This window comes from Malaya genurostris, chromosome 3 (assembly GCF_030247185.1).
Source record: "Malaya genurostris strain Urasoe2022 chromosome 3, Malgen_1.1, whole genome shotgun sequence".
NCBI classification, from domain to species: Eukaryota; Metazoa; Arthropoda; class Insecta; order Diptera; family Culicidae; genus Malaya; species Malaya genurostris.
In genome coordinates this window covers 7956869-7984147 of record NC_080572.1, presented here as the reverse complement: position 1 = coordinate 7984147, position 27279 = coordinate 7956869, and the positions used below count along the sequence as shown (strand labels likewise).

The 27279-nt window shown below is 37.2% G+C and overlaps 1 protein-coding gene across 2 annotated transcripts; it reads left to right on the top strand.

The window, feature by feature from the left end:
* Nucleotides 1-1647: 1647 nt before the first annotated feature.
* Nucleotides 1648-27279, top strand: LOC131438114 (protein twist). 2 transcript variants are annotated; one of them, XM_058607926.1, is made up of 3 exons: nt 1650-2016; nt 2088-3092; nt 26451-27279. In XM_058607926.1, exons 2-3 carry the CDS (start codon nt 2089-2091, stop codon nt 26674-26676), a joined length of 1230 nt encoding a protein of 409 aa, XP_058463909.1. In that variant the 5' UTR covers nt 1650-2016; nt 2088; the 3' UTR covers nt 26677-27279. The 2 variants fall into 2 exon arrangements, with proteins under 2 accessions (XP_058463908.1, XP_058463909.1); XM_058607925.1 differs by having other exon boundaries at nt 1648-3092.

Here is a 27279-nt window from a genome sequence, read left to right as displayed (position 1 = left end):
CAGCGGCCCAAACCATTATCTGTTGCGGGTGCTGCCTCCTGGTGGCCAATCGATGACTCAAATTCTCGTATGAACGGTCGGTCAAGTAAACCCTATCGTTTTGAGAGTTTACGAATTGCTCAATTGGAAAAATTTTCTCGTCAGAAAATACAACGTTCGGAAATTGACCGCTTTCGGCCAAACAAAGCAACTTCTTCGCTCTCTCAAGTCATCAAGTCAAGGGAAAAGGTGGTCATAGCGAGCAAAAGTGAATTGATTCTGAATTTTGTATTATTTTTACACATTTTGTACTTTGAATTAAGTAAAAGTAATTTTCCAAACTGAATTTATGGCCCTTTTAATTGGTTACACTTCGAGTGCCGGACCCTGTATATATAATATATAATATAAAAAAAAACAACAGAATAATATGTTGCAATATACTATGATAAATATTGCAATGGGCTTCAATTTATAAGCCATTTCACACTCTCTCATTCTGCTACTAATGCAGAAAGCGATAGCACCGAGTCGACGCCGTTCTTGTTTTTTGCTCGTCAAAGTCATCTTTCGGAAGATGGAGTTCAACAACGATGGGGGGCTTCCTAATATTCCTAATATTCGCAAAAAGTCGGTCTATTGAACCATTAATCATAAATTCAAATCTTATCCGGGGCCTAATTCCTATCAAAAATCTATTCATTGTATTAAAACACGGACAATTTTACCCGTATAAAACTGTTGTTCAAGAAGAAGTTACCGGAGTTGATTGTTTTTACAAATATCAAAAATAAACCGGAGAAATAAATAAAAAAGCATGTTTGTTTTCTACTACATATTTTTGAAAAACAACGTTTGGCGGTATTTGGTAGGTGTATTCCTACAAATGCAGAAATTGCAGCTAAAACAATTCATTAGAATTGGCAAATCTTCAAGTTTTTGATGAAAAATAGTCATACAAAATGATTCTACGTTTAAACTCAAAGTACTTATGTTTACGTTTAATTGCACTATTTTAACAAGTTATACTAAATTGAACATTGCATCTAGAATAAACATTCTTGCATGTACACACTGGTTAAAACGATTTGATTTAACGATAGCCCGAATTTTTCATCTGTAAAAGTCTAGATAACGATTACCTCTAGAATAAATAAATTTATTGTTGAAATGACTTTTGGTCAATGAAAACTTGAGGTTTTGCAGCGTCTGTAAACTCTGTATCAGCTCAGAAAATTCCCAACTAGCATAAGAATTTTCTAAGGGAGTCCGAGCCGCCAATGACGGTCCTCCCGCGTCATGTTTAAATCGCCATAGAAACAACAGCATCCGCGTAAAGATCGACAACCGCGATCATAATTTATTTCATCTCATTTCACTCATCGTAGTAGCTCATTAGCTCGGTCCGAATCGGTTGCCAGTGGGAATGAAATGAAACTGTGTCGGGCCGCACGTTACATCCTCCTTCATCCGAGCAGGCCAAACAAGAATGGCTTCTGTCGGCAATTTTTCCTTGCACGATCTTCCGATTCGATTCCATGCGCTAGAGTGGGATGGTGCACGATTTCCTCTCCATTCTTGCAAATCTCGCTGCTGCTGTAGAACGCCTTTGTCTTGGTTGTTTTCCATTTGGGTTTTCTTTTTTTCACCCTCAGGGGTCTTTTTGGTTGGAAAGGAAGCGCGTTTTCAATTTCGCTCTAGTGATCGCACTAGACGGAGGTGTCCCAAGTTAGTTCTGCAGCGTTTATCTAAATGATTGTACGCGAAAGTCCGAACCGAATCGGAGTGATGCGGTGCGTGTTTAGAATCATTTACCTTGATCACCTTGATCTGCAGTGCTAAAAATATTACATGCTACGCAATTAATGTGCATAATTAACAGAGGGATTAGGCCCACTTTACGCAATTATATCCCAATCGATGGTGAAACTCGAGTGTTAATTCAGTGTGTGCGCAATGTCCGTGTGTCCAAATTCGCCCAGGTTGATCCTGGATATTAGTAACAATCAGTTTGACGGTCCTCAGCACCCAGCTAATGTAAGTGGGGTGAATGATCATTCTCCCAAAATGATCAAAGTTGAGTCATACGAGAACTTGGATAATTCCAGTATGAACCATCATACCCATCAGCAACATCATCATCATCATCATCAGCATCAGTTGGGACCTCCGCCTCATCATCCGCAGCCAATGCAACCCACGCCAGACTTCACAACCATGGTATCTTCCCAGTCTTCCGTGCCATCTACGATTTACGTCTATCAATCTCCCTCGATTGTAACTACTCACGTCGTTCCGGTTGTTGATCCCGTGAACGTTCCTCGTGGTGACATTTTGACAACGACTTCAAACGCTGCTACAGTCTGCAAAAAGCGAAAACTCGACGCCGACTACGATTACGAATTCGATCAATCATCGCTCAGTCCCCCTGGTCCAGATAAACGAACACGTTACGATGGCAACGGATATAGTTATACCCCAGGAGACTACATTCCTGCCAACAACTATGTCGTCATACCAGAATTTGCCAATCTGGATGATGGTGCTACGTCCACTAAACTGATAAACAGTGGACAAGTTTCATATATGGATTACGGAATCTACTACCATAACGATACACCGTGCAGCATGGAACAGGATGCGTCCTCCATTTCGGTATCATCTAGTCCAAACAAGGTGGACGACTCAATCTACCTCACAAATCCACCACCGTCCTCCTGCATGATCACAAGCACCATCCAATCCATCCCGACACCTCCCGCTTCAACTCATCCCTACAGTAACTCGTCGCCAACATCTTCAGTAAGCACAATCACTACCAGCACCAGCACCTCAACTAATTCCAGTCAGCCGGAAGTTACCCCCAGTGAAGAGAAGTCACACATCCGGCAAGCATGTTGCGCCAAAAAATCGCGCAGCAATCGAATCCGCAAGCGACACATCCGGGAGTCGATCAGTTACGAGGAACTGCAAACCCAACGGGTTATGGCAAACGTCCGGGAGCGGCAGCGGACCCAGAGCCTGAACGAGGCATTCGCCTCGCTGCGGAAAATCATTCCAACCCTGCCGAGCGATAAGTTGAGCAAAATTCAGACGCTGAAATTGGCATCCAGGTGAGTTTCGCTCCATAATCCGATAAGTGGGAATTGAGATCTATTTGATAGCATAATTTGTATTAGATTCGATGATTTATGTATGGGTAGGGTTGATTATTTGTGAAATTATAATGATGAAGTGCTTATTGATACGAGTAAGAAATTCAAACATTATTCATGTTGATGAAACTGCCTCGTAAATGGCTTCTTCTCTCAAGTAACTTGCCGTTACTTATTCGGATATGGAAGAAATTTTTCCCTGGGTTATTTGGCCTACACAGTGTGATGAGCGTTTAGCGCAACCTACCCAAATTCGATTGCTGAGCGCGCTTATTGGGTCAGGCAATTTTGCTGACTCAAGAAACCACTGCACGAAAGTATCAATGCATGCAAAAAAAGTTACTGAAGTCACTATTATTGAATTTAGGCCGTGGACCAGTCGAGAATTTATTTTTTATTCGAGCAGTTAATTTGAACTGTTTTTCAAAATTCGACGGATGGAATGTTCTTTGGGTTCATTTCTCGCTGAAAACAAAATGGTATCAAGTGGTATAATAATTGCACTATAGAAAACAGGGGAACAACTTCGTTTTACAATGTATCGAATTTTTTATTGGAGTATTTATTTTCATTGACTGAAAATATAAAAAAAGCACAAAAGAAATTTTTATTAAAGATCTAAAGTCAGGATTTTATGCAAGATTTATTTTTATTTTTGATAACGACAAAATAACTGCTCTACTGACAAATTTTAACTAAAGGTTAAAATAATTGGCGAGATATTCCACAGCCTTAGTTGCTCACACATTTTGGTAGTGGAAACAAAATTTCTACAGAACGAAAGAGCCATGCAGGGGAATTAGTTCTTTCGGTAGAACTATCAAGTTCTGAGCGGATCTAGTTTATACAACTAATGAACATCAGATCGATCTCCTATCAGCATTAAGAGATGACACTAAACTGGCATGAAATCAAAGCTAATGAATTGTAACTCTTATATAGCACTGCAATTACGTACTTTCGTGGTAAAATTGCTGTAATTTTATTGCACTGATAATCAATTTGATAATATATTCAGTGATATTATAAAACAAATATATTATACTGCCGATATAAAGCTTGAGTTTTTTTATTATTAGAAAATCTTGACAGACCAGTTTGTCTGAGTTCATAATAACCAAACGTACGGTGCCAAAACTTCAAAGATCTTTTTTCTTCATAATTCACTCCTTTGCACTTAAGGGGCGGGTAGGGTCTAACGCTTTTGAAAAATCATTTATTTTCTTCTTTATATTTTCTCATAGTAAAACAATTCAAGAATATTTGTGAAATTTCCAAGCATATCGGTTCTCGAAAGCAGGTTTTGAAATCCCGTGTCCATCGTCATTCAAAAACTACTGCACAATTTTTTTAATTCAAATTTTGAACACACTTTCTACATATAAAAAACCAGACCCCAACCTTTTTCTTTTCGTTGTTTGTTACTTTAGGGAGGTTTTACAGCTACAAAACGGCGGATTTTTTCATGAAAAATCGTAGTTTTCACTTTGAACAATCACCAAAATTTCAAAAAATTAACAAAAAATCAAACAGAAACGTTGGGGTCTAGGAAGACTTCTACTCTAACTATGCTGCTTTGATTTGTTCACTTCTGATTAGTCTGCGCTGAGATACAGTGGAATTTATTTTGTTGAACGATAATTCTGAAAAAAATTGCAAAAATGATGTAGTGAGTTTGACGTAACCCTTGTATCTTGGCCGAAAGTCACATAAGAAGATATAGCCTTCTTCAAACGCATGCGTAACCAAAAGTGCCATTTAGAATACCGGAGAAAAGTCCAGTTTTCTTTTTCGATGGAAAGAATCTCTTCATACTGGGACATAGTTTTGCGAATATTAGGATCATAGATGCTTGAGAGTAGATCATGCACACGCACTTCTATAGCACTATCTTCCATATATACTGATATGTTGTACTTGATGTTTTCATGCTAGTGTGCATATTGTTATTGTCTTTAGCGAATTGAATTGCATCCAACTGTTGATAAAACTAAATGTAAACAACATTATTTGTCTTGTTGCATTGAAGTAAATGCACGCGTTTAATATCAAGATGCATTTGATCCTTGAGCAAACGTTCAAGTTCTCGTATCGAAGGTCGAGTTTTGCACTGCCTAAAGCCAACAATAATTCTATTCTTTCGTATTGGCGGCGGTTGCTTTTGTTCATTTGTTTCATTCATTCAGAGATTGTTCTATTGTTCAATAGGGTAAAGGGTTAGAATATGCCCCCCTTAAGAAAACATTGAGATATTTCTAAATGTACTGATATCAAGTAACTTTGCCGAAAACACTATTGTAGTATCTCTAACGATTTTAGTGTTACAGCTATTTTAATAGAGCAACTTAAGCTACGATCAGACTAGCCAGTTTATCTGTCACAGTTTATCTGCCACAGACAAGTAATTTTTCGGCAGTTTATATTTGGTCTGGCAATGTGATTACACTATTCACAGTTAAATGACTGCAACAGTCAAGGTTGACTGCCGACAGTCAATACTTTGACAGTTGTTATGTTTGACTGTGACAGACTTTTTGAGCATGTCTGTATTGTGATTACATTGATCAGACAAATCAAAGTGGTTACAGACCTAAATATAGGGAGTGGGCTGTTTATTGCAGTTTTTCTGCACAAAGTGATCACATTGGAAGAAAGTTTGTGGGGCAGAGAACTTTTCACGGAATATTGCATTATGATAAAATATCGATCTGATCTCACAAACGGAAGTTCGTTGCGTTGCTACTTGGTTTGTTTCGAAGCAATTAAAGAAGGAATATATATGTGCTCCGTGCACAAAGTCAATGCGTGACTATTCGATAAAAACAAATGGTAGTCATTTCATTTAAATTCATATTTCATTTCAAAATATTTCATCTTTGTTACAGTACTTTGGTTGTTCTGTTTCTTATTTTCTATCTGTATCTTGGTGTTCACTGATTTAGTGTCATTTGATACAAATAGTATTCGGAAATAAATGAATACGACGGAGAAGCTCCCAGTCAAGTGCTTTGATTGTATCCTTCCTGAACTTTGAAACTGATTTTGATTTGACTCTGCAGTATTTTTCTTCAAATGCAAGCATAAATCATAATTAACTTTTTTCATTAATTCATTGTTTAATTTTTCATAATAATTTCATCCAAGTACAAAGCAAAACGTTCCAGTACTATGCTTCTGGAGATCCATTGCATTTTATCGTGAAGGAGGAGCTAGGAAAATTCAGTAGTAATTTCTATTAAGAATTCTACGAAATATGCGATAAGCTTCATTATTTCTACCGGAAATGACGACATTGACAACGCGGTTCGGTGAGAAGTTAGTACACGTGGTTAAGCCATAGAATTGGGGTCCAATACTCGTTAATCGATTTCGATCGATTTTAAGTACTTTTTTGTAAAATAAACAATATTTGTGAATAAAACTAAAGAGCCACAGCATCATATACAAAGAGCCTTGGGCTATTCCCGGCTTCCTGTTAGTGTTCCTGAAATAGTGGTCATATACTCAAAAATGGTACTCACTCTCATTTCGTAGAGGTCGCTTGACCGATATTCACAAATTTAGGTTCAAATAAAAGGCCAAAACTCCTGAGCTTCTGAACTTTGCGCGGATGCAAGTGTTTAAAATTTCATTTTTGCCATTTCTAAAATTATAAGTATTTAAAATTTAAACCGTCGTTTAAAGTACGATGGCCGAATCATATAAAATCTTATAAAATTGACTAAAATTTGTAAGTCATGTTAACAGATGCTCATTCGAACCGACCTCATTTACACCGATTGCAGAAGTACTTGCAATAGCAAAACTATTTCATTTTGTTGGTTGTTGGTTGTGCTAATTGATTTTTTTTTCTTTCTAGAAGCAATAAAAATTATTTCGAAGAATACCACATATATGAGAATGTGACAGTATGAGTAATACGAGAAAGCCATCAATACACAACTAGGTGGATTAAAACAGGTTTTTTATTACTATCTGGTTTCTACACATTAGAAAATAATTGATCACGAAACCAACCCTCTTGGGGAAAACCACGTGTACTCACCTCTCACACTAGTGCTGGAACGTTTTGCTTTGTGTTTGGATGTAATAAACAAGTTTTTGGTTGTCATAGAATCTGTGGCAGACAACTTCTGCACAACAGTTTCAGAAACAGTCAAATTTGTCTGTACAGTCATCAACTGTTTGTCTGTCGACTATGATCACACAGTGATTACATTGTCACAGATAATCTGCACACTTTGACTGCATACTGATGGACAGTCAAGCCGATTTTGACTGCTTGCAGACAACTGCGAACCGATTACACTATGATACAGTCAAACTGCACAAGTTTGTGCAGATAAACTGGCTAATGTAATCGTACCTTTAGGGTGCTCCTAAAAAATCAGATTTTTCGCTCTAGCTTTCTTATTTTTCACTTCTCGTTTTTGGTGTCTTTGAATATCTTTTAGAGTTTATTGAAACCAACCTTTTGATGACTAGCGCATTCATCTAGCGTTTTCTGAACCGAAGTTATGAGCAAAACTAGTTCAAAAACAGGTCATTTTTAAACTGCTATATATAACATTGGAACAAATGAAAAAAAATCTGTTTCTTTCATTTGATAGAAAATAATTTCGAACATGTTTATAAAAAAAATGGCGAAGGAGTTTGCTGAACAAACAAGAATTCGTTTTGTGGAGCTGTATGGATGGTATGCTCTGTCGATGGTATGTTTGCATCACCCTAATAATAAGAACCACCCTAATACTATATGCATCAAAATATGGCTTATCTGTTACTGACTATTTGTTCTGAAGACATCATAGCTCTAAAGTATAAGGCTAAGCCACAAATGTTTTTGTCCCCCTAAATAGTGAATCCGGACCACTGTGCAGTGATAGCCCCGCAACAATGATGCAATATGCCCCTTGAAATGTCGATTCAGAAGAAAAGCAGATAAAGAAGATATTCTTTGCATCAGAAATCAATTGCATAATCAATCAATTACAATTGGAAACCAACATTTTTGATCCTCCTCACGCCACATTTTGTTTTAATAATCGTTACAAATTTTTAAAACAATATTCTAACTCGAAACATACTCGATTTATTAATTTTAGTTGGTTTGACGCAAAGCCGCCATAATAACTAAGTTCAGTTTTTGCAATAACTGAGCGGAAACATATATTGGAGAAGCCAAATGAATGAAAAACTTACAAAAAAGATGATTTATTGGAAAAAGATAAGTAGGAGAGTGTATTTATAATCGCTTGTCACCTTTTTGCCTTTCTCATATAGAAAGGTTATGCAATCACTGTGAAAACCGACTTTTGAACCGAGGCCCGGAGGGCCGAGTGTCATATACCATTCGACTCAGTTCGTCGAGTACGCAAAATGTCTGTGTGTGTGTGTGTGTGTATGTGTGTATGTAACGTTTTTTTGCACTAACTTTTCTCGGAGATGGCTGAACCGATTTTCACAAACTTAGATTCAAATGTAAGGTCTTGTGGTCCCATAAATAAATCCTGAATATTATTTGGATCCGACTTCCGGTTCGGAAGTTATGGGGTAAAATGTACAAAAATAAAGAAAATATATGTTCTAACTTTTCTCATAGATGGCGCGACCGATTTTCACAAACTTAGGTTCAAATTAAAGGTCCTGTGATCCCATACGTAATTCCTGAATTTCATGCGGATCCGACTTTCGGATCCGGAAATATAGGGTAAAGTGGGTTAAAAATTGTATACCATCACTGAAAATAAGGAAAAACCTTAAAAAATTGTCTAAATCGACCTCAAGTGTTTTCCAATTGATAGTTTTTATCAGTAGACGGTCAAACAAACCGATTTCGGTTATTCTTTTAAGAATCGAAGAAAATCATTTTGAAGAAAACCACAGTATTATATATGATAGTATGATTGATATGAGAAAGGCATCATTACACCACTAGGTGGATTAAAACAGGTTTTAATGGTGTCAGTCGCTAACTGGATATCTTCAGAGTGGCGAAATGGTAGCGCGTATGCACGGAATGCATAAGAACGCAGGTTCGAGTCCTGTCTCTGAGCGTATCTTTTTCCAATAAATCATCTTTTCTGTAAGTTTTTCATTCATTTGGCTACTTCAATATATGTTTCCGCTCAGTGATTGCAAGAACCAAAAACAAATCGAAACATACTGTTGAATCGAAGGTGGGGTATAATGTCCGTTGAGTGACTGTTATGAGAAAATTCGTATATCAATAAAATGGCTTTGTTTCTCTGGATTTTGCACGAAAGATTTGTGGAGTCTTCTTCCAAAAACTAGATCGTATGAGTCATTTGCAATGAAGTCATTGTCAAGAAGATCATTCCCATTAAGTCGCGTATTGTTAATAGTAAAAAGTTGAAAGTTGTTTCACTCTGCCTACTCGACACATAAAGGAACCCATGGAAAGATCCTTAGCAAACTAAACACTAAACAAAGACTAAACGAAGCGTCAATAGAACTTGTTTAATTCGAAAACATTTGGGCTTGATTAGTGTCACCAGATAGATATGTGCTCCCTTACTCTGCCGTCACTTTCACATATGACATAAAGTATGCCTTTCAAAAAAAATCATAACCCAATGCAATTATCATTATGATCGAACAAAGCAAACAAAGTAATAGCAAATTTTACCATCATATTAGGAGTTGTTATTTCTAGGTTGTCATTGCAATACTTCTATTCTTTTGATATTTTATAAAAGGAATCAAAAAATAATCTAATAAACAATATTATTATTGCATCACATTTTGTTATTGATGAAATATTTTAATTGATTTAAGTACAACTGATCTATTATCCATCTTCGAATGAAAAGTTATTTAATAAACTGCCTTAGAATTTGATAAGAGGAATGTTTGTAAAATTATTCTATTCTGTATATTTAAATAACAACTCTCTGAGAAAGAAAAGTCTTCTAGAAATATTTTATTCTTGGTTTGATATTACAACGACAGAATTTGCTTCATTGTTGTTATTCTCTCATACAGATATAATTATTATTTTTGATATAATAACTCTTATTTCAAACAAAATTATGATAAGTTTTACCAGTAAGTTATTTGTTTAAAAAAAATGTTTGCTATTAGTTTGCAAATCACTTCTACCCAGGAATTTTCAAATGAATCACATATAAACCAAATCTTAGTCTTGGGTCTGGTACTACTGGAGTATATTCGGATATATCGTGTATGGAAACGTATCCCATTAATAATCTAACCAAGGTTCCCATGGAGTAATTTTCGAAGGAAGAAAACTTCTGTTCAAATAAATGCTTATTTTTGCCGCCTGTCATGTGTAAAACCGTCTCCTCAACGTCGCACAACACTTCTACGGCCACTTGTTCTCCGAATCTTAAAACATTTGAATTATGCTGCAGTTTGTTCTGCGTAGCATTTGTCTTTCGAGCAGTGAATAAAGCAAACAGAAATGTTGATTCTACCCCCTTCGATGTGACAGAGACTAACATCCCATGACAAACGATCTTCTGCGGCGTGAGAGACATTTTTTTCTTGGTTGAAACTTTGCCATACAACATCCTCCATCGACCATGCTGCTCCATTCAATGGAAAACATTTTAACTGCCATTATGCAAAGAAAAGCAAAATCTTTCTTGTCACTAACAAAAAACGATTCGTTTTAGGCCAGAACACTAACCAAAAGTGAATCGTTCGGTATCGGAAGCTGAGTAAGACTGTGCGGATTTCAAGTGACGAGGGTCATCTTGAAAGCGATTCTTTGTCGTTGTGTTTGAATGAAAAAAATCTAAATAAGTCATCTTCTAAGAACAGCATTAGATGTTTAGAAGGAAACATATTTATGTTAGTTTGGCGGTAGAATTTGTGAGCACCAAAAAAAGGAAAGACCGCGACATCCACATCGCGCTGGCCACCGACCGCATACACCTCTTTGTTTTCCATCGCACCCGACTGTAGCTAGACAGTTAGTTGTGGAAAAGCAAGTTGGGTTGGGAGTTGACGGAATTGACGGTACTTAAATATTCGCTTAGGTTTTATTTGAAAACCCATCAACATCATCATTATAAATAATATATCAAAGGCGCAGAACGATAAACCATCCAAGTCGTGTTTGAAGATGAACGAGTCCCGAATGGAAAGGTGATGTGGAAAGTGTCTCTACCAGCGATCCGGTCTGATCTTCTCAACACTCGGAATCACGTGAAAAAGCGTCCGGAGGCGGGGGAGTGACTTGTCGGTGCGTTAAAGCGGCACTGATCATCATCGACCATAATTTTGTTTATTTTTCCTTTCACTCATTTCTAAATATTTCATTCTGGTAAAACTCGTGCTCGTAAATCTCATCGCTGCTACCGTCGGCGAATCGACGATGTTTAAAACGAATAAATCTGGTGCCTGATTGCTAGAAACGACTCATTTAGCAATGCCTGCAAACAAAACGAAACTCCCAGATATATTCATCATTTCAACGGTGTGTCGTGCTCCGAAATCAATCAAAGCAAATGGCTTAAAACTTTATCAACCTTTCTTGTGTAGGAAAGGCTTCTTATTCCCACCATATTAGAACATCGATACTCTATATTCTGGCATTCGCACTGCATGTTCATCTTACAAAAGTCAAACGTACTTATAGTTCACGTCGGAAGACAAGGCATTGATCTCTCAAATCAGTTGTTCAGACAACTTTAATTGTTATACAAGACATGCACTTGTCCTATTAATGCGAAATCGATCGAATCAGAAGTTTCGCTCCACACCGGAGTATGATTCCGAGCCTTTACTTTGGTTTCAAGATCATTCTGATAGCATCGAATTTTACGAACCATTAGCATGGCTGTGACCAGGCTCTTGTCCGGACGCTTCAAGCTTCAAGCGTTTCATATGGCTTAAATTTCAAGTTTCTATCCGTCACAATTGTTTCAGAAAGTGACCTTTGATCAAGTTCAAATGTATTATTGCTGATAGTTATGGTTTGAGGAATGTTTCTAAATATCTGACGTAAGCCCTGAAGCATGCGTTTTTGTGAACAATCCAAATCAATCTGAATGAATTTGTATCAAAAAACGAGCTTTATGTCAGTAATTTTCTTATCTAAAAAGCAACTAGAGGACCTATATCGCACCACTAGGTGGATTAATAATAACGTCGATAACCTATAACAAATACAATTTCGTTATTATGCTGCACTAGCAGTTCAATTTAGATTACTTTACTCTGATAGGTCGAAGACGAAAGATACCTGAAAATATGTATGTCTGAAAATTCATTGGGAACATTATAAACGGCATGATGGTATTGTAAACTTAACGCTATGTCGTCGTTGCCAAGGCTTCGGCCATGGAACCAAAAATTGTCATACGGTGTTTGAATTGTGCTAAATCGCATTCGAAAGACGATTGTCCAATGAATGAAACCACCGATAAATTTTTATGTTCAAATTGCGATGGAAATCATAAATCCAATTACTTGAAATGTCCTATCAGGGAAAAAAATTAAACGCTCGTTCGCTTAGACAACAAGTCTAATCAAAAAACCGTTACAAATGCCACGCTTAATTCTTCTAAGGCACTTATTTTTTCGGATTTAAAACAACGCCTTCCAATTCGTCTTCTAACGAAAACAATTTATTGACAGGTAGATCGACCTCGTCATCATCTTCTTCTAATGATAGTTACGCTTTGATAACAGGTAGACAACTACCACTTTATTCTTCTAATGTAAATAATCAAAATACAAGAACGCCTTGCAGTTCATCTTCTAACGAAATCAATTTATTAATAGGTAGATCGGTCAAATCATCTTCTTCTAATGGCAGTCTACCTACCAATATTCCAAGCGAATGGCATCGCTTCTTTAAATGAAGTCGATTTACGCGATATAACGGAAAATACAATGATCTACGTACAAGATCAACTTTTCCAAATGATCATCCGAATGAATTCGACTTCATCACTTTTTAAAGCATTTCAAATCGGATGGCAATTTGCAAATAATATTATAAAGAATTTAAAATTTAACAGTGATGTTAAATAATTATTTGAATATTTTGAATTGAAATGCTCGATCTTTAAAATCGAGTGAAGATAATTTTCTCAAAGCTCACAAAATTCATATTGCCATTGTCACAGAATCTTTTCTTGAACCAAATGTCAAATTGAAAAGCAATCCACATTATGCGGTTCATCGATTCGACAGGTTTACTGGAATGGGTGGTGGAGTTGCCATTTTCGTCCAACGGCAAAATAAACATCGAATTTTACCTTCTTTCAATACTAAAGTTATTGAAAGCTTGGGAATCGAAGTTGAAACCATTCATGGAATTTATTTCATCGCTGGAGCATATTTGCCATTCCAATGCACCGGCGAAAAATTAAATTTCTTTAAAGGCGATTTGCAAAAACTCACAAGATATCGAACGAAATTTTTCGTAATAGCGGATTTAAATGCTAAGCATGTCCAGTGGAATTGTAGGCAAAATAACAGTAATGGAAAAATACTTCATAATCAACTCTCAGCTAATTATTTCACAGTTCTTCATCCCAGTAATCCGACTTGCTTCTCTTCGGCGAAAGACCCGTCTACAATTGATCTGGTTCTAACAGATCAAAGTCACATTTGTAGTGAACCGATTACACATGCTGACTTTGACTCAGATCATCTTCCTGTAACATTCAGACTCTCCAACGAAGCTTCAATTAATCCAATTAGTTCTATATTCAACTATCATAGAGCTAATTGGTTGGATTACAGATCTCACATTGAAAATTATGTGGATCATGAAACTATTTCAGAAAATTCTGCGGACATCGACACAGCAATTGATAATTTGAATCATTACATTATGGAAGCTAGAAATCTTTCAGTTCCCAAAGCTCAAACTATATTAAATTCTCCTATCATCGATGACAATCTTCAACTGCTAATTCGGTTGAAGAATGTTCGTCGACGTCAATATCAAGGTTCTCGTGATCCTACTATGAAAAAGTTAAGAATTTGCAAAAAGGAATTAAACATAGATTTACTCTTTTACGAAATGAAAATTTCGCTAAATAAGTTGAACAAATTAAACCTTATTCTAAACCTTTTTGGAAACTTTCTAAGGTTCTTAAGAAACCTCAGAAACCAAAATCCTGCTCTTAAGGAAGGAAATCAAATACTTCTTACAAATGGCGAAAAAGCTCAAAAACTTGCTCAGCAGTTCGAGAGTATCCACAATTTTAATTTGAACGTTGTGAGTCCTATTGAAAATGAAGTCTCACTGAAATATGATCATATTTCAACTCAAGTGTTATTACAAAATGACATTATTTAGACGAATTTTGATGAAATTAAGTCAATTATTAGGAAACTTAAAACATGAAGGCTCCTGGTAATGATGGAATCTTTAATATTCTTATTAAAAATCTTCCCGATGTTGCCTTGAGACTCTTGGTTAAAATTTTCAACCAGTGTTTTTCATTAACTTACTTCCCAAAAAGATGGAAAAACTCTAAAGTAATTCCTATTCTCAAACCTGATAAAACGCCAGCAGAAGCATCAAGTTGTCGACCAATTAGCTTACTTTCTTCTATCAGTGAACTTTTTGAAAAAATTATCTTGTTGAGAATGATGTCTCATATAAATGAGAATTTTTTTTATCAGAGCAGTTTGGATTTCGTCATGAACATTCAACTACTCATCAACTTGTAAGAGTAACGAACATGATAAAAGCAAATAAATTAGAGCTGTGCGAAGCAGCTCACACCGGTGAGCAGCTCCGTACCGATCACCTCACTAAAGGGAATCGATTCATAGTATCAGCTCATCAGCTCATTCAGATTGAACTAAAGGTTTGTATTGAGAGCCGTTTTTCTTACTCCGTTTTTCTTTCATATGTATTATCGAAATCATTGATGCACAAAGAACAATGCTATGCGAACTAACTTGTCTGGAATTATTATTATGTCACATTTGAGAATATCTGCAAAAGTGGCATCCCTGAATGTACCTAAGCCTACTGAGTGAGAGGTAAGATTTCTTATTGACAATGGCTCATTCAATCTGTTAAAGAAGGATCTGTTGAAGAAGAAGAACGAACAAAAGCTCATGCACACATTTCTTCTCATTTATAACTCGCTCTTCAAGAGCCGAAGAGCCCTTCAGCTCGTAGCTTGTTTCCACCTTACCAGCAAGGATGCCAGGTCATTTTTCCAAAAATCTGTGATCAAGCCAAAAACCTGTCTGAGTAAAATCTTTGCTCGTTTTCCCGTTTCCATAATAGCTATTCGAAATCATTTTGGTAAGCAGAAAATAATGTCTCACTATTTTCTACCGCTCTGTAATTTTTGGTGCTAAACTGTGATCAATTTCAAAAATCTGTGATCGATTTCAGAACCTGTGCAAATCTGTGACCATTTTCAGAAATCTGTGAAAATCTGTGCAAAAGGTTGAAAATCTATGAAACACAGAATAATCTGTGAACCTGGCATCCCTGCTTACCAGTGCGGTGAACTGGTGAGCTGCGGTTCTTTTAAAAAGAGCTGTAAGCTATCAGCTCACTTTAAAGATTCGATTCACTGGAATAACTCCGGAGCGAATTGCACATCTCTAAAATAAATCTTCTGGGTTATCCACTGGAGTTGCTGTTCTAGACATAGAAAAAGCATTCGACAGTGTTTGGCACAAAGGTTTAATAGCAAAAATGTCTGATTTCCAGTTTCCTATTTATTTGATCAAAATGATTCAAAATTATATAACTGATCGTACTCTTCAGGTTAGCTATCAGAATTGTAAATCTGAATTGCTACCCATACGAGGCTGTGTTCCGTAGGGTTCGAGCGTAGCTCCAATCTTGTATAACATTTTCCCTTCTGATCTTCCAAATCTACCCGGTGGTTGTCAGAAATCTCTATTCTGTGACGACACAAGTCTGTTAGCCACAGGTAGAAATCTAAGAGTAATCTGCAGTCGCCTACAAAGAAGTTTAAATATTTTCAGTGATTATCTGTCAAAATGGAAAATTAAACCAAATGCAGCAAAAACGCAATTAATTATCTTTCCTCATAAGCCAAGAGCTTCTTTTCTTAAACCAAACAATAATCACACTCTCAAATCGAATGGCTTGGAATTGACATGGTCTGATCAAGCTAAATACTTAGGTTTAACGTATGACAAAAAACTCACTTTCAAGGATCACATTGAAGGAATCCAGGCAAAGTGAATAAATATCGTCCTCCCTGGCTTAGTACAAATGAGTTACACAGACTCACGAATATAGAGCCATTAGATGTAATGTCACATAATATTATAAGCAAATTCCGACAAAAATCGATGCAATCTTCAATTGAATCGATTCGCTCTCTGTATTAGTTAGTAAGTTAGTATATAAGTTCCTTTTATGTCCCGGGTTGGCGGTTTAAAGCATAGGACGCTGGTCTTTCAAGCCAGTTGTCATATGTTCGAGCCCCGACCTGGAAGGATTCTTAGTGTCAGTAGGATCCATAGTACTAGCCATGCAATGATTCTGTACACTAAAAATCGACTGCGAAGTCTGTTGAAACAGAAAGGCCAAATTCCACGAAAGGAATGTAATGCCAAGACTTTGCTTATATAAGTTCCTTTTCCCCATTACACCATTCAAGTAGGTTTAGAATTTTCCATACACAAAAATCTCAGAATTGCGGAATGTCCTCATGGTAATAACCAAATCATGTATTCAATAGGACTGAAAAGTCACCACTTGTGGCTGAACACCCAATTTAAATCTTAATAATTTAATTTTAACTCATATTCCAATAAATAGTTATTTAAAAAAAATCTTTCCCATAAAAATAGCGAACTATAAATGGATCCAAAATCTCGGTACTTATTTCATTAAAGTTCGCTCATGTATGAATAGAATATAACTCAGAAAATAGTCAATCGAATATTGCTTTTAAGGAGTTACGCATTTGCCATTCTCTAAAGAGAGGATATAGAATCGTTGGGAAACCGACCTTCGATTGGAGCCTCGTAGTTTATATGTAACTATTACGTAGTAAAAAAAATTGGATAAATAGGCTACAATTTAACCCATGTTTCATTTGGGAGCATCAATTTTTGCTTGTTTGATTAACTTCTGTTTTAAGCAAAGTAAAATCAATTTTCAAATTCGAATTATCTTTTTATAATGTTAAATTTTGCTTTTGATTTGTAGTTTTCAACTATTCTGGTCTACGTTTTTCAAGCGAGCATATCATTGTAGCTGATCAAAATGACATGACATATATTCCAATCGCCTTGATACTAAGAACATGCCGCATTTGGTTTGTGAGATCAATACCTTATCGACTAGCTGTTGTTTACGATTTCATGATTATCATGAATCTATTAAAAATCGCTCACAGTCAATCATCCAGCACCTCATCTTAGGCCAACCCTCGGTTTATTTTTCCGAAAAAAAGCTAATCGACTCATCAAGTGCGCCCTCACCGAAACACTCCCGTCTAGGCCGGCTCTAGTCTACCACAGTCGCAGTAGCATTCCATTCCTACGGTTATTTCCTTGTTTTCCACCGTCAACCAGTAGCTGTATAGATAAATAATTGACAACAAAAAAGGGCAATAAATTTTCACCAACTCTAGCATAAGCCTCTCCAGGTGGATCCCGAAGCTATGTCAGTTTTTCTCACATCGTTTGTGTCAACGAAGCGCGTAGCATTTCTATCTCGAGTCTTTCCCAGTTTCTTTCTATTCCGGTGCAGAAATCGTTTTCGGTTTTCCGGATTTCAGTCGACAACGTAGCTTAAAAACACACGGCATTTTAGCTGCCAGCAAATTTGTGATTCTATTGGAAAAAGCAGTTTTTGCGTTTATCTTAGCCCATTTTATTTTTGACATTTTGACTCATTGACTCCCGCATTGTGTTTCTGATGTTTCTACTCAAATAGTAGAAGTGAAACTTAGACGCTGGTATTCTCCAAAATTTAGTACACAGAAAAAATATTATTAATTCTACATATAACCTAATTCTACATGCAATGCAACTAATAGAAAACCTACCGTGGCTAATGACGGAAAAATCCATTTGTAATGCTTTCGTGAATGAACTTTAAAGACTCCGACTGTAATTTGTGTTCGATTGACAAGGTCTGCTATATGTATATAGCAATCATCTGTTATGCTTCTGAGGCTCAGCCGATTAACGTACGGAGATCGAATGTTGACGTCGCAGTTGCTACCGATTTTTGGTTTTCCAATTTCATTGAATTTAAAACCATGTAAATTTTAAATCTTACAATTTTAGTAATAGTATTCTCGAGAAAGTAGGGGAGACTGGGTATATTATCGAAATTAGTAAACCTCGAACAACCGTGTATAAATTCAAATAGATTGGTAAGGCATCATCTCACCTCTAGGTTGATTCAATAGGTTTTCAAATAACGTTAGGATGGATAATTTCAGTGATCTGAAATTATTGATGAAATCCTTTCAAACAGATAGTTATGAACATACTTTGGAGAAGATATCATCGTGTGTTGTGATATGTGTTGGTGGCCTTAATTTTTCGTCTTTATAAGCAAAATGTTAGCAAATTATGTAGTAAAATGGTACACAGTTAGAAATTTTGTTTAAACTTTACATCTTACAATATGCACAAAAATGGAGTGTCGTAGTTCACGCAAATTTATATTCAAGTACATGTGAATTTGAACGATTTGAAACTTATATAACTTCAATAAAATAGAATACAAAGAAAAACCATTCGCGTCCGGGACTTGAACCGATAATTCACGAGATTACAAAGCGTACAGTACTAGGAAGGATAGAGTAAAAAGAAAAGATAAAATTCTTATTTACTTTATGGAAGAACGGTGATTTATTAGGCTCATTTATGGGTATTGCAGAGTTAGTGATTTTGACTGGTATAAATTTCGATATTCATTCAAGGGAAGTTGCTAATGAATGGTGAATCATACTTATTGTCAAGTATTCATTGATTCTAGTGCACGATTTCGTTAAATTGATCAAATCTAAAAAAATCTACTAAACCCCGAGAAACATTCTACCGAGTTTGTTTTATTCGTTCACCTTTGCCCAGCTTTCGGGGAGATACGAATGTCACGCATCAATAGGGTTGTGACGATGGTATTGGCGAGTACCATGATTTTATCATGTTTTCTGCCAACTGGCTAGCAAGAAAAGGAAACGATATTGGGAATTGATTCCATTTGAACGCAAATCGAATAGCTGAACGGTATGATAGCCACCATTGCCGGTCGCACCCATTTTTATCTTGCTCAAGAAAAGATAAATACGGATAAGAAAGAGAGGAAACGTTGATGCTTCACTTGCTGTATGGGAAGACGACGACTCATCAGACCTTTCCCTATGTATCACGGACTGATATTTGGATGGGTGTGAGATATAGGGATTCGCACTAAGCAAGCGATGGAATGTGTTTATTTCTTATATGTTTATGCTTTGACTGTACCTGCACATTTCCACTCTTTCATTGTTGAAAACTCTGTGTTACCATTCGAAGAGATCTAAATGAACGATAATCCGAAAGAGCAAGGTCGGGACTACAAGGTGGATGTGAGATAGTTCCCCAAATTAGTTTTACCAATTTTTGACGAGTGACTGGGTGATGCATGTGATCCAACATTGTAATGATGGAAGACGACACCTCTGCTATTCCCTAGTTTTGAATGTTTCTTTTGAAGTTTTTTGTCTGATGATTGTTTTTCACTTTCCGTTTCGTTTTCGACTGATCAACCCAAAGTAGTCCAATTCGAATCGATAGACAAAGATATAAAATAAAACTTTATTTCAGTGCCAATATTTTAAATGGATATTCTTATGTCTCGAACGCAATAAATTCTAAACCTAAAATTGGTTAGTTGAGTTGATGGTTCGTTTCCATGGTAGCAGTCTCTAATGGAAGAAAAGATATAATTGTTTTTCAATCAAAGATCAAAAGTATGTAAAGCGAAAAATCACCTGCAATGCCAGTACCAGAAGACGGGTGGTACACTTTTTCAGCTGGCACCGAACCATGACCAGTGGCAAGACAACCGAGTTTAAACGCACAGGTCGCGCACTGCACAGTCCGCACCAACGGCCACCACTGTCTGTCGAGTGCTCCCATTTGGTGGTGATGAAAACAAAGACTGATCCGGAACGTCGTAAAATTGCGTCGCCGTCGTCGTTTCCCGGGAATCGGTAGAGTACTTTTCGCGCAGGAACCACCGAACGGCTGAAAGTCCTTTCGTTACGGTCGCGCTCGTAAAAGTCACAGTGGTGATGCCTTTTTTCCGAGTAAGTGCCGAGTGAATTGCGTGATCTATTTTTGTAACCGCGCGCGCAAATTGGCCCTTGTTCTCCCCCCAGCCTGAGATGTTTGACGGATGCTTGAATGCTTCCTCTGCCGGAGGCTCGAGAAAATAAATTGACAGCAATATGTTATGAAAAATGTCGCTCATTATTGCTGATTCCCGGTTCGTTTCATCGTTTGGTCATCCTGTGCGTGAAAGATTCTCGTTTTGTGTTTGGTTCTGTTTTTTTTTCGCAAAGAAAGGAGTGTTTTAATGAGAGTCGGAAGTCGCAGAAATATTATTTTTCCCGGATGCACTTGAGTGTAGGGCATACGTTTAGTCACAATCAGAGTTTCTTCTTAGTAGGGTTGGGCATCTGAAAATAGTATGGATATCGAATGGGACGATCGGAGAAACTTTTTTTGGTTGATACACTAACCATATGTTCACTGAATGATTAATACTAGCTAAAATCTAGTTTAATAGTTGTTCAATACTGTGAAAATGTATTGAAAATAAAGTATTTAGGGTTTTTAATTCCAGAGAAACATAAAGTATTCCTGGTGATATACGTTGCGTCACATACATTATTCATATACCAGGTAGGCTCAAGGAGAAATGAGTTTGGAAATTTGGAAAGTAAGTTACATTGCAATGTCATGCTAACAGGCCTGTCCGAAAGAGAAGGTGGGGGGTTTTTTCGGGGTGGCACGTTTCCCTGGATCTTTGGAGATTTATGCCATACGTTTGACAGCAGTTGCACTCAGAACTGCGATGGGATTTGCTTTACGAGAATTGGTTTGCTTCGAAGGAAAATCAATCAGTATGGAGATGAATTTAGATTTAGCGATAAATTGTTTTGTTTTCAATTTCTAGCTTAGCTTAGTTGACCGCCCGTGAGTTACCCGTAATTGATCAGAATCCAGTTGAAATTGCATATTGAACCAAATGCATGATACTTGGGAAGGCGTCGATCATGCTCACCGTGCAACCTAAACTGACTTAGAACATGGACTGATCAATAACGTAGATGGCCACCCCCATGCAGGTCAATATGGGAAGGGAAGGAACTTTAGTTCAACACTTGTTGCTACTAACGACCGAGGGATTTTTTGCATCGTAACAAATGTCACAGAAAAGGTGTGGTGTTAGTGGGGCGAGGAAATGATCAGGATTTATCTTGGTAGATAGTGTGATCTACTTATTACTTATAATATTATCATGTGTTCATTGCTCTGGGTAGCCGGCTACCAAGAATGCATTGCAATTTTATCTCTTTTTGTATGAATGTGCGCCTCCTACTAGAATACGAAATTTCTTTCGAAACTCGTAAAACTCCGGACAGCCGGCCGCAAAAAAATATCTGCACGATTATAAACTTCACGCACGCGTCTTGAAATTAGCGCTTAACCCGAAAAAAAAGATCAAACGTTCTCCGAATAATCGACGGAGTTTAGTCTAGTCCGACGTACAAACTCTACTAGTTTTTATTCACATTTTGAAGATTTCATACAATTTTGCCATCGCACTCTAAACGACGATTTAAGTTTTTTTGTTGTATCCGAAAATATGCAGTAAGTTTTGGTAGGACCATAAGACCTTTCATTTGACCCTAAGATTGAGAATAACGGTTTTGAGACAAATTTAGAAATTTTTTTACGGTTTTTGTTTCGTTGGTTTAAGTGACGGTGTACAATATTTAACACACTTTACTCCATAACTCCAGACCCGGAAGTCGGATCCGAATGAAATTCAGGAATTCCGTATGCACCGTGAGAACTTTTATTTGAATCTAAGTTTATAAAAATTGTTTTTAGTTCATTTTGCACATTTTACCCCATAACTCCCGAAACAAAAGTCGGATAAAGATTAAATTATGAGAATACAAAATCTTAGATCAAGAAAATCGGTTGAGTGGTGTCCGAGAATATCGAGTGCACACACACACACACACACACACACACACACACACACACACACACACACACACGCACACACACACACACACACACACACACACACACACACACACACACACACACACACACACACACACACACACACACACACACACACACACACACACACACACACACACACACAGAGAGAGAGAGAGAGAGAGAGAGAGAGAGAGAGAGAGAGAGAGAGAGAGAGAGAGAGAGAGAGAGAGAGAGAGAGAGAGAGAGAGAGAGAGAGAGAGAGAGAGAGAGAGAGAGAGAGAGAGAGAGAGAGAGAGAGAGAGAGAGAGATGCGGTGAATATCTCGTGCACAAAATATTGTATAATCCGACTTTTGATGGCCTTTCAAAGATTTTTCTCTCTGCTCAGCTACCATGTAGATGGCTGAACCGATTCCCACAATCTTAGGCTCGATTGAAATCTACAAATCAGTCATTGATGACGTTGGAAGATTAAATGGCTATCGTAGTATAAGTGGTGCAGGGAAGAGATGACAATTAGTGCGCACTGAGCTTTTTAAATATTACAAACGGAATATTACTTTTCTCAAGATCGTAAACTGCAAACCTTGCTTTACAATATCCTCAAATGAACGATTACAATAATTTTATTGTTGACATGGGAGACACAAAATGGTCATGTTTTGTTCCTGATAGTGCGTAAGGGTAACGTAATAGTAATATAACCTTACCCTTGTAGAAAGGAAAAAAAAAGACTCAAATCGTCGGATGGGCACAAATCAACCCTTGGACACGTTCCATATAGATATTTTATGACAAAATTTACCGAATTCAGCGAATTTGAACAAATTCAGAGCAATTTACCAATCAAACCAATGCTATATTCACACAAAATGAACATTCACATTTTATAATTTGCATTTTAAACTCACAATAACGTTACAGTTGACGTTCATACCCACAATGACCACTATTTTTTTGAAGGATTGTGAACGAGTAGTATAAATGCTATCTAATTTTAGTAAAATCCTACTTCGGATTCTGGAGTTTATCGGCCACCTTTTAAAGCAGTTAATCGGAGAACAAATGCAATTTATCGAGCAATTTTCAAACAGCATTTTCAAGCAGTTTTGCGAATAGTTTTTTTCGAATTATCATGAAAATTGTTTGAGTAGTAGTATCTAGCTATAAAGACAATAAGGAGCTCTTGAAAATATTATACAAGATTGGAGCTACGCTCAAACCCTACGGAACACAGCCTCGTATGGGTAGCAATTCAGATTTACAATTCTGATAGCTAACCTGAAGAGTACGATCAGTTATATAATTTTGAATCATTTTGATCAAATAAATAGGAAACTGGAAATCAGACATTTTTGCTATTAAACCTTTGTGTCAAACACTGTCGAATGCTTTTTCTATGTCTAGAAGAGCAACTCCATTGGATAACCCAGAAGATTTATTTGCTTTTATCATGTTCGTTACTCATACAAGTTGATGATAGTTGAATGTTCATGACGAAATCCAAACTGCTCTGGTAAAAAAATTGAGTTCTCATTTATATGAGACATCATTCTCAACAAGATAATTTTTTCAAAAAGTTCACTGATAGAAGAAAGTAAGCTAATTGGTCGATAACTTGATGTTTCTGCTGGATTTGTATCAGGTTTGAGGATAGGAATTACTTTAGCATTTTTCCATCTTTTTGGGAAGTAAGCTAATGAAAAATACTTGTTGAAAATTTTAACGCAGAGTCTTAAGGCAACATCGGGAAGATTTTTAATAAGAATAATAAAGATTCCATCCTTATCCGGGCTTTGGTTAAAAAGTCGGTTTTCACAGTGATTGCATAACCTTTCTATATGAGGAAGGAAAAAAGATTGTAAATAAGAAAAAAATATCTCTAAGGAACGATCTCACCAGTCTCCTCCTTGTTCTATTCGCATTGCTGTAAGCAACGCGAGATGACACATCACTACTTAAAAATGAAAATAAAATAAACACTCGCTAATGGGTTTGTTGTGGGCCAATTTCAGATCTTCAGTTTGAACCACACAAAAAATTACAATTATCGCAGAAAATCGAATCGATGATTCAACTTGTTGATTCTCATACAAGGTTGCAATATTTCAAAACCCTTGTGTGGAGCATTCACGTACATTTTCATAGACACAACTTATACAAAGATTATATGCACATAGTTAGAATAAGCGGCAATAGTAAAATGATTCTATCGCAATTATCAACTGCCTGTATAGAATGGGATCGCGAAATGAGAATAAGCGACCGTTTGTTGCTTCAGAGAGGATCCCCACAGCAACGTGCTAACCTTTGATTCTCAGAAATGTCATCGAGAGAAATTCGCCCTCGCACTGGTGTCGATTCTATGTTAAATGAGCCATGCCGGTTTTTTGTTGTTGCGATGATATCCGTCTCACTTTGATGGCACTGATACAATCGTGTGAAGAGTTGCCAGTGAGCGTTCTTTGATACGATAAAAGCCATCCTTGCCAACAACGGTATGCAGATGGCGCTTCGATCGGTTGATGTCATTCATTTTTTTGGTGGCAAATTCGCATCGTTGACGTCGTTTAATTTTGTGCGGTAAATTCACAGTTTCCGTCACTGGAATATTTTTCATTTTCGAGAATCAGCAATGTTCAATAATAACACTTTTCACTAAACAACACACACTTGCCACAGCTGCACTATCACTCAAAATAACTATTTCGATCAATTACTTTACTATAAGTTACCTGATACACATTGGAATTAGACTTTTTTTGAGAGCAACACCCAGACACCGCATCGCACTCCCAGTGATGCCAACTGTCCTCCTATTTTGTTTTCAATTTCTAAAAGAACGAAAAGTTGTATTTACAACTAGTTAAAATTTATTTGTACAAACATCACATTTAATATAACACATAATCAACAATATTATGCTGCAGCTTTGCCGGGATGTTGTCCGGCATTCTTGCAATATGCCTTGCGCACCGCATCTTTCCAGTTTCGGCCACCTTCGGGATGCTTGGATAGAGTGCAGCGAGCTCATGGTTCATCCTTCGCCTGCAAGTCCTCCTCGATCATGGTTCGGATTGGCTGGCCGTCTTATAAGCGTTTTGGCCACTAGTAAACTCTCTCTTTAAAGTGCTTATCGGCCATTATAAAAAAGGCGTCAATTGACCAACCAGCTTTACATTCTTTCAGTAGGCTTTGACTAAAATATAGTTAGTCAGCGAGTAGCGATGGGGGACTACGCCCGAACGTACCGATCATCGTACGAGAGATTAATAGCAGTAGAATGAAATTCAAACAACCAGCTATGTTACGGAATGTTTTCATACTGAACCAGCGATAAAAAAAAACAACAACGAAGATGCAAACGCATAAAAACACCACCAATTTTGATGAACATTTAACACATGTTTTGCGTTCTGGAAGACAGCATTTTTCCGCTCGATTTTTTGTTCATTACTGGCAACGCTCGGTCCCCCTGTTTCCATACCATGACTCCGTCCCGTCCATAGCTTTTGTTGATGATAATCCGAAGATCCCGGAGCGATCAATGTTGTCTTGGTGGCGGTGAATTGCTAGTATTTATGATATCATCATATAAGCAACGATCGCACCGGATAACCGTCGAACGCTGGTTTTAGCAGGCAGAGCATTACGATAGACGCATTGAAAAAAAAAGTTTCCCACCAACCGAACCCAGCTAGGGATGCTGGGTCGAGACCTTACGTCATCCCATCATCTCATTTTTTGTTTCGAAATCCGGGAATTGCATATGTTTAGGCATGGTTTATAATCAGGATGGATTAACGCCCCTGCTTGATGGAACGACACCGTGTAAACGACTATGACTGGTATTATTGGAAATGATAAAAATACGGAATACGGAACAAATTAACACCGGGAAAAGTTACTTGTTGACACCTTTTTGCTTCATGCTTTACACCTTCAACTTCATGCTCCATGTATTTATGGCTGATGTAGAAATCAGAAATTGGAAACAATAATTTCGTCCAAACAGTTTATATAATGTTAAACCAACGGGATTTGTCGTTGTTCACAATAAAAACATTTTTTCCATCGGACTAATCGGAGTTTATTTTGCTTCTTCTCTCAGGTACATCGACTTTCTCTACCGAGTCCTGTCGAACAATGAGCTACCGCTGCTGGAAGAAACCCAGAAGAACTTGGCCAACTCGGGCACCACCAGCGGTGCACTGCAGTTCAACGGAAGCGGAATCCTGGCCCACGAGAAGCTGAGCTACCTGTTCAGTGTGTGGCGCATGGAGGGGGACTGGAGTAACGGGAGTAGCAGCACCGGAAGCTGCAGCGGTAAGGAGTGATTGATGCCTCCACCCATTACTGATAGAAAGTATTATTTTGTACGCTAAGGTACTGTTCCTAAATGACGAGAGGAAAACCAAAACGCAGGGGGCTAGACTAACGGTTTGTTGATCAAATGTATGTAAATATGCGCCATGAGCGCTGGAGCAGCTTCGTCCAAAGAAAAAAAAAGTGCTTAGATATTTCTCTTATGAAATGAAAACTATTCCAAATACACAAATAATTAAGTTAGTGTAAGAAAATATGTGCTGAAAGCCAAGAATATGACCTATACAATTGTGTTAAGTGTTGTTATGAACTACAGTAACTGCTGAGAGTATCATTCGTTTTGACAAGGTCAAAGCAGAGCCGATACTTCGGAAACTAACTCTTGCCGAGTCGGGTATACTCACTTTAGATGTAACTCTAATGTTCAACTATACCGAGCTCCAATAATAAGCATTTCCATTTTAATATCTATTTTACTCGTTTCTCTTCACTGTCCTATGTTAAATGTGTAGATGATAAGATTGGAAAATAAGTGCCACAGTAACGATGAAAAGAGGCCAAAGGAATGCCAAAATCAAATATAAATAAAATGACAATCCGTCATTCGAAGTTTA